Source organism: Penicillium angulare (assembly GCF_028827245.1).
Source record: "Penicillium angulare strain IBT 27051 chromosome Unknown utg000005l_segment0_segment0, whole genome shotgun sequence".
Lineage (NCBI taxonomy): Eukaryota > Fungi > Ascomycota > Eurotiomycetes > Eurotiales > Aspergillaceae > Penicillium > Penicillium angulare.
In genome coordinates, this window is record NW_026623164.1 from 435,278 (window position 1) to 447,604 (window position 12,327).

The 12,327-nt window shown below is 45.7% G+C and overlaps 6 protein-coding genes across 6 annotated transcripts; 4 read left to right on the forward strand and 2 right to left on the reverse strand.

Moving 5' to 3' along the window:
* Nucleotides 1-62: 62 nt before the first annotated feature.
* N7478_007558 (2OG-Fe(II) oxygenase superfamily-domain-containing protein) lies at nt 63-922 on the forward strand (the record flags this gene model as incomplete). Its single annotated transcript, XM_056923772.1, has 4 exons — nt 63-202; nt 412-519; nt 585-712; nt 759-922. The coding sequence occupies 4 exons, from the start codon at nt 63-65 to the stop codon at nt 920-922; spliced, it is 540 nt and encodes a 179-aa protein (XP_056776498.1).
* An 86-nt stretch (nt 923-1,008) lies between these two features.
* N7478_007559 (uncharacterized protein) lies at nt 1,009-2,400 on the forward strand (the record flags this gene model as incomplete). Its single annotated transcript, XM_056923773.1, has 4 exons — nt 1,009-1,666; nt 1,729-1,766; nt 1,827-2,012; nt 2,065-2,400. 4 exons carry the CDS (start codon nt 1,009-1,011, stop codon nt 2,398-2,400), a joined length of 1,218 nt encoding a protein of 405 aa, XP_056776499.1.
* Nucleotides 2,401-3,580: 1,180 nt separating this feature from the next.
* On the reverse strand, nt 3,581-5,257 carry N7478_007560 (uncharacterized protein; the record flags this gene model as incomplete). The annotated part of the gene is made up of 2 exons (XM_056923774.1): nt 3,581-3,688; nt 3,743-5,257. 2 exons carry the CDS (start codon nt 5,255-5,257, stop codon nt 3,581-3,583), a joined length of 1,623 nt encoding a protein of 540 aa, XP_056776500.1.
* A 1,191-nt stretch (nt 5,258-6,448) lies between these two features.
* Nucleotides 6,449-7,907, forward strand: N7478_007561 (uncharacterized protein; the record flags this gene model as incomplete). Its single annotated transcript, XM_056923775.1, has 3 exons — nt 6,449-6,533; nt 6,600-7,191; nt 7,247-7,907. 3 exons carry the CDS (start codon nt 6,449-6,451, stop codon nt 7,905-7,907), a joined length of 1,338 nt encoding a protein of 445 aa, XP_056776501.1.
* Nucleotides 7,908-8,255: 348 nt separating this feature from the next.
* N7478_007562 (uncharacterized protein) lies at nt 8,256-9,350 on the reverse strand (the record flags this gene model as incomplete). Its single annotated transcript, XM_056923776.1, has 2 exons — nt 8,256-9,239; nt 9,306-9,350. The coding sequence occupies 2 exons, from the start codon at nt 9,348-9,350 to the stop codon at nt 8,256-8,258; spliced, it is 1,029 nt and encodes a 342-aa protein (XP_056776502.1).
* Nucleotides 9,351-10,246: 896 nt separating this feature from the next.
* On the forward strand, nt 10,247-11,386 carry N7478_007563 (uncharacterized protein; the record flags this gene model as incomplete). Its single annotated transcript, XM_056923777.1, has 1 exon — nt 10,247-11,386. The coding sequence occupies one exon, from the start codon at nt 10,247-10,249 to the stop codon at nt 11,384-11,386; it is 1,140 nt and encodes a 379-aa protein (XP_056776503.1).
* Between the last annotated feature and the right edge of the window lie 941 nt (nt 11,387-12,327).

Here is a 12,327-nt window from a genome sequence, read left to right on the forward strand (position 1 = left end):
ATATCTCTAGCCAAGCATTATACTTTCAGTTGAGTTGTTTTGAGTACATATTCTATGTCACTATGGCGGAATTAAAAGAACCTACAGATATTGATCTACAGCCAACCGATATAAAATCAGAGCGTATGGATGTCGCGATGGACTTGGACCCTGAAGTGATGCCTATTGAGCTAAGGCCTCCAAAGCGGAAGCACAGGCGCAAGTCAGTCAATTTACGCTCGGGGGGCATGGTTGCTAACAAATATAGCTCAACTTGAATCGAATGAAAAGCAAAAAGTAGAAATAGAATGCGCGGGTGATCCTCCGGCTTGGGCACAGGTCAGTGTCTGATTCTCTCCACTTTATGTTGAATTCACTAACTATTTACAAGAATCGGCCTGATCTTTGCTATACTATTCCATGGTTCAACAGCTGGCAATCTGGTGTCCGATTCACTACCAAGGTTGGCGTTACTGGGACTTCAATAGATAAGAATGCAGAATGCCTCTATATGGACGAAGAAGTCATTATTATGCGACCGTATGTTGAAATGCATCAGTACCCAGAATTTTTCAAGGTCCTCTTCTAATTATACAATTCAAAAGTCCTGGGGGATATGTAGAGAAGAATGAACAGCGGATTTTGGCACAGGACCAGACAGTGGAGACGTCAAAAGCTGTGCGAGCAATGGTTCTCAGTAAAAGACTACAAACCCCCATTGGCGTTATTATCGGTAAGAATATAGCGGGTTATACTATAGTTTTGACACAGCTATCTAGGCAACCAAAATACCATTCTCAAACAAACAATGCCACATCGTTTCAGTGTTATGGACTTCTTTATCATCACAGACATGTGGCATGAGAAAGTAGGGAAGTTTGCGGCGGTCAACGTCAGACAGACTTCAAAAGCTCGATTTAACGAAAAAAAGCTGGTGGGCTGAGGAAGGGCTCGCCTGATCCTCCTCTAGAACGAGACTTTGGGTCCCCACCCCCAATGAGGACGTGTGATACATGTGGTGTATACACAATGCGGATTTATAAAAAAGGCTTGATGTGCGTGAATCGAAAGTGTTCCCAGCTCGGGAAAATTGATGGAGCTGAAGTCGACGACCCAAAGGCTTTAGAGTATGATGACAATTTTCTGTCCTATCGGCTCCAATGGGACTTGTCTGAATTCCTACAGAGGGCTGAATTTCCTCTCATACCGCCGGTTCCAAATATCACTCCTGAGAATCAGAGACAGCTACAGTACGGAAAGGATGCCACTAAAGGCATGGTATGCCCATTGTGCTCCAAATGTGTTCCTCGTGTGTATTTTCTGGGCTGGAAGTGTGACGTTGACCTTATAGTTGGTCCAAATGTCCCTGACAATGAAAAGGGGTGTCCCTGGGAGCTCATGTTCAAGCCCAGTCCCATCGAGTTTGGATCGCGCCCAAAGGAGGAAGTGGAAACCTTTCATAGAGGCCGTAAATTTTCTGTAAGGTGGCAGCTACCTGCTGACGAAGACAAAACCAATCTTTTGCCTGAACACAAATATGTATCTGAACAACCCTGTGGTGGCACAGTCACTCACTTTGCGTCCAATGCGGTTATTAATACAAGAGATCACGGACCAGACTATTTGTTTCACAGCCTCCAGGCTTCTGATCTTGGTCTTCGAAGGCATCGTCTGTCTATCACCAACTGTAAGCTTTGCGAGACTGGGTCACAGTGAGCCCTTGCCAATACGATTTCTAACATTCCATAGGGATGGGAGCTATGACGAATAGCTTTATTCGAAACTTTGTAAGCTCCTTATTATACAAACTTTCCTTTCTTTTCAAAATCTGACCTGTCGTTGAATAGGGAGCACCGTTTAAGTTCTGTGTTCCTACTATCTCAACATCGTTTCACGAGGCACACCCGGATATTTTACATGCTTATGGGCGTCTCGACTGGGCTTTTCGTCAAGTCAGTGAATCCTCCGAAGTACCGTATAAACGACCAAATGAGATATTAGTCATGGGATATCTGGAAAATCAAGAATTGAGTGTAAACAACAACTCGCCGTCCCAGCATTTACAATTTTCTATGTACTAACCAGCTTAAGTATCATGATGACGGCTGTGGAAATTTAGGACCAACTATTGTCACCCTTTCTTTGGATACCAAAGCTCATGTGTACTTCCATATGAAACCAACATACTACTACGGTGTCAGCAAAAGGGGTGTACCACTTTCCGCCGATCCTGTATTGGAAGGTTGTGATAAGTATGCAATTCGAAAGGAGTTAAAAGAAAAGTATTTGGCCGGTCAAATAGACGAAGACTTCTACGATAAGGAGCGATGTAGAGTTTTGAAATGGAAAACAAAGAAGGCCCAAATATATATCAAGAATGGATCTTCATCATGGTCAAGTGGCGGTCATGAATGGAACTAATATACAGGACATACTACGAAGTAAGCTCTACACCTCGTAGCCACTGCCATTGATTTATTCGGTTCTGACCTCTCTAGCATTGTGTAAATGCCATTAAAGGTTTGCGATTTGCGGTTAATGCTCGACATGTTCTGCCAGAGACACTTCCTAATGAAGCAAGCATTGCTATGGGAGATTGCGAACTTGGCCCTGAGCACATATATGACGGGAAATGACCTCGCGATAAGTTGGAGTATGATCTTTGTGTTATTTGGGATTTCCATTTATGATCAAGTTATAGAACGAGTATTTTGTATCCTGATCTCTCATTCTTTTGTTATTTAATTCCTTCACATTCTCTGTTATCCGAGACTGAATGTACTCAATCGATTCATTCGTTTTTCATCGGCACCCACCATACATTACACGAGCCGCGTTTCAGAAAGCATCAAGCTTGAAGCTCTCTAGCATTCATTTCCTTCGTAGATCATATTATATACATCCAATAATCATCCAAAATGATAAGACTTTGCAGTTGGCTTCAAAATTTGTTTTATATGAATAGGAAATCAAAGTTTCAAATCATGCGCAAGGCGGGCATCGTATATGATTACTACCATACTACTGACTGGCCGGTATATATCTTGAACGAGCTCCGTCACTGAAGGCGGAAAATTCATTTTTCAAAGGAACAGAAGGAATTATTCATAATACTTGACCTATGTTAATATCAATTCTTTTTTTAATGCGTAGAAGTATCTTCTTATTATACCTTTCTTTTTCTCTTTGCTATTCCACGTTTCCTTTGCCCATTGAGCATACATCATGCTTCATAACTGGCAAATCAGGATTATTATATGTTTTGTAGAGGATATTAAAACTACTAGTCACTTGAAGACAGAACATTCGGTACTCTGGACTATTTTGTATCAGAAAGTCTATCAGAAAATGAGACAGCTTGAATGTAATAGTTATGTATCACAGGCATTCCTGATCCTCAGATTATGGTGACTTGCCTTACGCTTTGTGCCGGTGGGCAAAACTATACTGGATTTAGACATCGATACCTAATATAGTAGTATGTGGGTGGTATATCCAGACAGAACCTTCAGTGCCATACTCCAGGGCTTATCTTCTCAAGCACTAAACACACCAAATTAAAGATCTCATCGAACAACCCACTCCTCAAGACAAACTAGGGCTATCTTTCGTCCTGTTCTCTATCACAAACTTTATAGCTTTTGAACTGCCGTGTTGGTATCTGATTGTCGAACATGATATCCAACTCCCGGTACGTTCGGCCCTTAGTCTATGCTTTCGTTAGAGTTAAAGATCTTCAAAATAGTTGGAATGGGCTACATACCTCCGGTAACCGAAAGTAGCTCCATATTAATGAGAATATCGAAATACCACCAAAGACAAATTCAATCTTTGCACCAGCATTGATGGCTCCCGGATTGAGGAAAAAGGGGCCCAGTATATCTAGAACCAAGTAGGAGAGACCATTGATAGTTGCTGTCAGTGAGAGCGTTCTTGCTCGTAGTTTTGCTGATGGGACCTCGCTCGAGATAGTGAACCCCAATGGACCAAGTGTCAGAGCAAAGACAAACTGGAGACTAATAAGCATGGCCGCCTGCGCCCAGGAGTAGGAGGGCATGGACTTGTAGTTTTTTGCAAAGCATAGAAGAGCTACAATCCACATGATAGTGACGCTATAGCTCAACCCGATCAGCCAGGTTATGCGTCGTCCGAACCAGGCTAATGGGAACACACACAAAAGAGTACCAACAAAAGAGACCGCGTTGAGGGCGACTCCCATATCAAATGCACTCTCAGCGTTAAGTCCAACCTGTTCAAACAAGTATGTAGCAAAACCAGTAGGGTTACCAGCAAAATTCTGAACAACGAAGAGCATAGAGCAGATCTCAAGTCGTCTTCGATTGGATCCGCTGAAACAATCTCGATATGTTGTACCAAGCTCTTGTTCACGCTCGTACATATCCGTCTGAACCATCATAGCCAGCGTGTTGTTATTCCGACCATGTATGGCTTTAGTTGTGAGTTGGTCCAGGGATCTTTTTGCGTCTTCCAGGCGATTCTGTCTCATCAACCACCAGGGTGACTCGGGCGCCCAAAATAATCCAACAAGTAAAAGTACTGGCCACACCCATTGGATTGCGTACGGTATCTTGTATGCCCATTTGTCAGTTCGATTTACAAACCCTCGAGTAATTCCTGTTTGAAGGAATTGGCCAACAGTGTAGCAAAGTTGAACATATCCTGTGAAGTATCCCCGAAGCTGCAATGGAAGAACTTCAGATGCGTATGTTGGCGCTAGGACATGATATCCTCCCCAAATGAGACCTGCCAGATACATGGAGGTTGTTAAAACACCGATGTTTGTGGCGAATACTTGCATGAATATTAATGCAATAGTGGCACATAGATACAAAGCTAAGGTCTTCTTTCGTCCGATCCGATCCATTGGAATGGCGCAGGCCCATGCTCCAACAACCTGCCCAACAATCGGTCCCATAGACATTGCCACCTGCCACTTGGCTGGAATTTGATATCCGCCGCTAGAAGATGCTTCGCCAAAATGTTTTTGAAATGCTGGCAAAGCATAAAAGTTGCCGGTGATCTCGATATCGTATGCTCTCATGATAATACATAAAGAAAAGAACAAAGACCAAAGGGCACCTGCCCGATGCATTTTCAGTGCTTGCCAGGTCGAGACATTATGTTCCGCTTCTGTGGCTTCGTCGGCCATTTCCTGGGTAACGGTATCCAGCTTCTGGCCATATTCGACAACCTGTTGCAACTCAACTCCGGTGGAATCCACAGCCGGGAGCTCACCAGTGGAAGTTTGGCCCCCCATCACGCGTAAGAATCCGGAAGCTTTTGGTCGACAGTAGTAAAAGAAGATACTGACAAGCTCAAAATATCAATTGTGAGTTCCTTGGGTTTACTGGAAAGTGGTCCTGCGGCCCATTAATACTTCGTTCCTCCATCCTTCGTAAAGCTTACCCCGCACAGTGGGTTAACTTCGGAAGACGAGCTAAGACTTGGGGAAGAAACCGATTGGCTGCCATATTCTTGGAACAAATACTTTAGTGGCCTTTCAAACAGTCTCCAAGTGAAAACCCGATAAACACGCTATGAGCCGTGCGGCATCCAAGGCTGAAAGAAGAGTTTGAGTTCACTGGCTCCTTCGGGATTGCACGAGACTATTACGGGGTTTAGAACAAGGAAAGCAAGGATATTTAATGCAGTATTTACGATTATTTCTATGCAAGATATCTACAGAGAGCTTTTACTGTTCAATATTGTTTGGGAACTTCTGACTGGGAACTTGGTCAGGCATTTCAAGGGGGATTTTGTGACGTATTATGTGCTCGCCCCCTGTGGCTGGTAGGCGCCAGAGCCTCATCGAGTCACGAAATAGAGCTCAAGAGAGAAAAATAAATATGGACACGCAGTAGCACTTCTCTCCTTTGAAGAGCAGACTTGAAATCTAATAACTCAGCTCAAACTACTATCCTGAGCCTAATCTCTATCATCCTACGTGAAAGTATGCCTTACGCAGCCGACCGCTAGTACTATACCCTGTGATGTATATCGTAATGAAGATAAAGATCAATTGAACATAATTCTAAGATTAAATGTACAATGACTCAAGCCAATCTAGAAATTTCGGGCATTTTCATCCTCGTCAAGATGTCCGAATTTAGCTCAAGAGTGGGGAAATCGAGTGCAATAACCATAACCAAGATAAAGAAGGGGATTTTGGTTGGCTACCAACTCAGCAATTTATCGATCCCTCACCTGTGGGACTTCTTTTGTTTATTATCCGATAAAGGATCTATTTTCCGACGGGTATTTTAGTTTGACTCGCTAGATTGTCAGTTTCCCGAAACATGCCAAGGCAAGGGCGTTGAACTCCGTTACTCGACGCCTTCCAACATTCCAGCCTAGCTCCTTTCAAGATCTCCGAAGAGAGTATACAGATCTCTCTAGCGCTGGTCAAATAACACTTTCTTTGCCGCCCCCAGAAACCATCTTTGACGCAATGACTATCAAAAAACACCCTTCCTTCGGCAGCCCAATGCTGAAGCACTGGCTTTTTGACCCCGCATACAAGAACCTCAACCATGGTCTGTACAACATGTCACATTCCAAGGTTATAAGAGAACAACAACATATTAACATTCAATGACCAGGTTCCTATGGTGCACATCCATCTGCTGTCCGCGATGCACAGCGTGCCTTCCAAGAACTCGCAGATGGGCGACCAGATCCATATGTTAGACAACAACATGCAGTTCTGCTGAATGAGGCGCGTCAAGACATCGCAACGCTCATTAATGCCTCACGAGATGAATGTGTATTTGTCAAAAATGCTACAACTGGTGTCGCTACAGTTCTTTATAACCTAAATTTCCAGCCAGGAGAGGCACTCATCTACTTTCAACCCGTGTACGGAGCCGTGGAGAATGTGATGACTTCTCTTACAGAGCACACTGCCCTCCAAACTCGGAAGGTGCATTTCCAGTATCCTATTTCCGAGGAAGAAATTGAACGAAGATTCCGCGAGGTTGTCCTTCAGACTCGGAAAGAAGGCCTCAAAGTTCGAGCTGCGGTCTTCGACACAATTCACAGTGTTCCGGGGGTCCGGTTTCCGTTTGAGAAATTCGTCGGCATCTGTCACGAAGAGAGTATTCTGAGTGTAATCGATGGCGCACATGGTATCGGGCAGATCACTCTTGATATGAATGCGGTTCAACCTGACTTTCTTGTCTCAAATTGCCACAAGTATGGGCGTCTTGACCCTGCAATCGTCGATTCTGAAACTAATCCTTTCTTTCAGATGGCTATATACCCCCCGCAGTGCAGCTGTTCTTTACGTTCCTAAGCGTAACCAGCATCTTATGCACACAGCTCTGCCCACCTCATGGGGGTTTATTCCAACAACAGGTTCTCGCGATGTCGCTCAAGTCACTGAGAACGATTCCCCGTTCGAGAAACTGTTCCAACTCGTCGCTACCGACGATTACTCTGCCTACACATGTGTGGGAGCTGCATTAAAATTCCGTCAAGAAATCTGTGGCGGGGAGGAAGCACTCATGCAGTACTGCCATAGGATAGCCAACGAAGGGGCAGACATTGTCGCCGCCGCCCTTGGAACAAATGTCCTCCAGGAGCCCAATTTGAAGCCTGGTGAAGTTAGTCGGATGCGTCAGTGTGCCCTGACAACCGTGCGGCTGCCAATTATGGTTTCAGATGATTCATCCAACGTATCACCCGCTGGTACACTGGTCAGTTTAACAGCGGAGGAGGCAGATCATGCTACTGAATTTTGTCATCAAACTCTATTAGGGAAATATGACACTTTTGTCCCTGTCTTTCGGCACGGGCCGTGGATGTGGATGCGGCTGAGTGGACAGGTATATCTGCAGGCTTCTGACTTTGAATGGCTAGCAGGTGTTCTTGGCGAATTGTGTGAGCAGATTGTTCGAAAGGAATTTTAATTTCACTGCCAATCACTGACTAGCTGGATTTATGTACGGAATGAATAATTCAAATGGGCTCGAATCAATGGTCACAAGGAAAGGATAATGGATAATTGGTTTTATTATAGAAACGAAATACAGATTACGTATCGCACATTCCTTGGGTGGTCGATGCGACTGAGACACGATAAAATAGCGATGTTGCGGGTGGGAGGGGGAGAGGTGGGGGCCGACTACAGCGGCCAGCGCCAATACGCTTGTAACTAACCCGATTTGTGCCCTGTTGCTGTCCTTTCCCGTTGTTCTGTCTGCTCCAATTACCGCGTGTCACGATTACCTCTTTCTATATGATGGGTTTTGGCGGTTCTATATCTCTGCTATTTCCAGTATAGAATTCGTCCCTTCGGAGAATAACCAGGGATCCCAATTGGAAGGATATAAATACTCTTCTGTTCCACTATCATTTGTCCATATACTGGTGCCAGGACTCAACTCAGCATCAGTCAATTGTTTCAGCGCAGGAATACCAGCATCAAATTCCCCCAATTTTGATAATGGATATTGCAGCATATCCATAATGAGGTAATCAGAACAATGGTGTCTCTTCAGATAAATGCATATAGCAGCGCATCCGACAACGGCTCGTCGGTGCAACCAGTAGTGCACATGAAACATCTTCGAGTACCAATAAGCGAGGATAACCATTGCCCGGGTATCCTTCTGTACCAACAAGGTTTTCATCTCAGGGGACATCAAAGATATGAAGGTGAGAAAACGGAAAGCGGTATGGGGTGTTGATTCCATATCCCATATCTGAGCCAGCAAACGCACAGAAGCATGGTAAGGAGAATTCTGGGCATTCGACATGGGAGTCAGGCCACACAAAGTTACGAACTGCGAGGGGATACCCTCAATTCCATCACGAGTATCAGCAATCCATTTGTCCCTGAGGACGTTGTAAGTTGGATGTTGGAGGAGGCTATGAAAAAGGCCACCTGGCTCGTTGGGGGCACAAAGACTGTAGAGAGTTCTCATTCCTATGTGCATATCCAGCCAGTCAAAAGGGTACGCGGACGATGAAGATAAAGGCCAAGACATCTCGGGATCACATGACTCCATTAAAAAAGATGTCATGTTTCCAAGGAGAGATGCCGTTGTCCATATAGCGTTACGATCGACCGCCTTGGAGGCCGGTTTGGATAGCCTCTCATTAAAGAGCGCGGCAGCGCACTGGCTGTGATAGTGGTATTGCTGTCGGCTGCCTTCAGAGCAAGTGGCACCTGTTAGTAGTTGGGAAGATCCATCCTGCAGGGCGGCCATAGCCAAGGCAGCATGAAGTAAATAAGGATACTAGATATCTATTCTTAGACACCGCTCTACTTTGTTAATCCCATGAGTGAACAATGATCTGCTTACCTGTGTGGCATTCTTGCTCACTGTGAGTTGGTAGCACATTGACATGTGATGTGGCCCCATCGTAAATACTGTTTGCGTGTGCCATCTACTCAGCCGATCGATATCATATTTTCCCAGCGCGCGAAATTGGTCTGAAGTCCAGGTCTGGGGGTACTGGGAGTGTACCATTTGATTTAAGTCAGTGACTAGTGCATCATTGGCTAATTTTGTCTCGGGTATCGAGAAGCTCAAATCATCAATTCGTATATCAGTGGACGATGAGGCTCTAGATGAGGTTGGCGTCGAATCATAATTGCATATCACGCACTGCTTGATGCAGTTGCAGCAGGCCGGTTGGGTTTCATCACACTTCACGCGACGGAGTTTACAATTCCGACAACCAGAGCGTGATTTTTGATGCTTCTTGCGTGTTCGCAACGCTAGCTTCTTCGAATCCATATTTTCCTTGGTGCGAAGAGCTTGCAAATCAGGCGCCAATATTCCGGCCCGGCTTCCATGGGCCAATTTCAAGGGGGGGCAATTTTAGGGTGATGAGCTGTCTCCCATGTCGATCCTCATCGACGCTAACCTCGTGTCGTGTTGAAGTGGGCTGCACGTGGTGATAAAGATTGATAAGGAACCACGCTAACCATAGTTCGTATTTCAACATTGCACTGCGCCAATCAGCAGTGAGAACTGTCAACCGCCTCCACAAGTGCGACAACATCCAGATGCAGCAGCCAGAACAGCGCCATGAAAACTCGGGGTTTTCGGAAATATACTGATGAGAAGTCAAAAATGGAAACAGGATGGACTTGTCGGACGAGCATTTGTTCAGGTATAAAAGGCCCCTTTCCCACCTGCGATAGACCAGCATCAGAACAAGAAAAACAATCACAATCACAATCAAAGAACAACAAGATATTTCCTTTAATCTCAGTTTATCCTTCCAAATTTTCGATATGTCTTTGCCAGCTACCTATCTCGCCCTCGTCTGTCGCGAATATGGCCAACCCCTCGCGCTCGAAACGCGCCCAACCCCCGCCGCAGTGCCTGGAAGCGCAGTCATCAAAGTCCTCTCAGCTCTCGTCGATCCATCAGAGAAGAGTCGGTTGCTCATGAACAAACGCAACATTCACTTCAGCCAACAACCCCCGTTCGTCCCAGGTAACTGTGCTGTTGGACGAGTCGCTGCCGTGGCAAACGATGCTACAACCCTGAGGGTTGGCCAACTCGTTCTTTTGGAATGCTTTGTGCGCGGACGCGACGATCCCAACGCCCAAGCTCTCAGAGCCGTCTTCGAAGGACCTTCACCCTCTGCTAAACGACTCACCCACCAGGAAGACCTGTGGCGTGATGGTCATTGGGCAGAATATACTCGCGCCCCTCTTGAGACCTGCTGGCCCCTAGATGAAAAGGCTTTGCTTGGACGCGTGGAGGAAGGAGGCCTTGGATATAAAATGAGCGATATTCCATACTTGGCTAAACATGCGATTGCCTATGGGGCATTCAGGACTATCGACCTCAAGGCCGGTGAAACAATCGTCATTGGACCTGCTACTGGTAACCACGGTGGAGCCGCTGTCCAAGTTGCTTCGGCCATGGGCGCTCGAACTATTGCCGTCAGTCGTAATGTCGATGCCTTGCGCAAACTCCGAGAGAGTATCCCTCGAGTTGAAACTGTCGCTTTAACCGGAAACCCAGGGGAGGATGTCAAGCTGCTGTCTCAGTTTGGACCCATTGATGCCTTCCTGGACTTTACGCCTGCCGGCATACAAACTCCACCATACCTGAAGGCCTTTGCTTTATCTCTGAAGCCCTATGGCCGAGGAGTGCTTGCTGGATTCCCACACGGCGATGTGTCGCTGCCTTATGGGCTTATGGTTGGCAAAAACATCACCATTCGGGGGTCATTAATGTATCAACCGGAAGATGTGAGAGGGCTGATCAAGCTTGCTGAGCGAGGACTACTGAAGCTCGGAAAGAGCAGTGGCTCAGAGGTTTTCGGTGGATACACACTTGACCAGCATGATGAAGCAATTACCAAAGCCCACGAGCATCAAGTGTGGGGAACGCAGGTCAGTTTCGAGCTGGAAGAGTAACTTAAGAGGCCATTCGCTATCACATGTTCTGTGCCGACAGGCTTTCAATCATGATCCTTCTCAGATATACAATATAACTCAGGCGATTCTTCCCCTATAACTTTTATGCTTTCCATGCGCATCTTATAACATTTATTTCAAGTTAGCACTGAGTCCGCTTTGGTCGCCGGTACACATCATCGACTGTGTACACTAGTACAGCCAGATATCCTCTATCTTCAGGCCTAGATAAATCCAAGAGCCTCCGACACGTCACCATGCATAGGATATATGTACGAAGATCGATACAGATAGGATCATGAGCGCCATGCATATTTTGAATGCACTCATTGTCACATTCATAGCAATCTATAGCTCCTGGTCCTGGCCACGCTGTATAAGGCATCTGTATTCCCCACCCTCGGTCTTGGCTAATGTTCAGCTTACTGCGGGGTTCTACAGATACTAGATATGGTATTTGCCAGGGGCCTCTACAAAGTGCGACATCATGTCAAGCGTATACGTCCAGATCATGTGGTAGAATATAATTATGAAAGTATTTATAATGACGCTTTATTGATAAAGTTCAAATTGATAAAATTCGAGGTCCGGCGGATCCTAACCATGCGGCGTCCGAGCTTTCCACCCGGGTGTTATCCACAGCCAACGCAGGATTGTAATAAAAACGCTTCGCAATGCTTATTGGTTAGTGGGGTTACAACATTCATGCATCAGCCTCATTTGAGGCATTGGATGCATGGAGTCAACCAATCTTGGAGGTCGACCGTCACCCATTGCAAAAGCGGCCCAAAAGTGCGTTCGTATTTACAAGCCCCATCTGATCCTTCCGCACACTAAGACTCGGTATTCCGTCTCCAACAAACCATTTTGAATGTCTGTGGTCAAGGGTTCTCGCAATCTGCCTTACATATATTCCCTCCTAGCCCGCGAGTATCATGTCC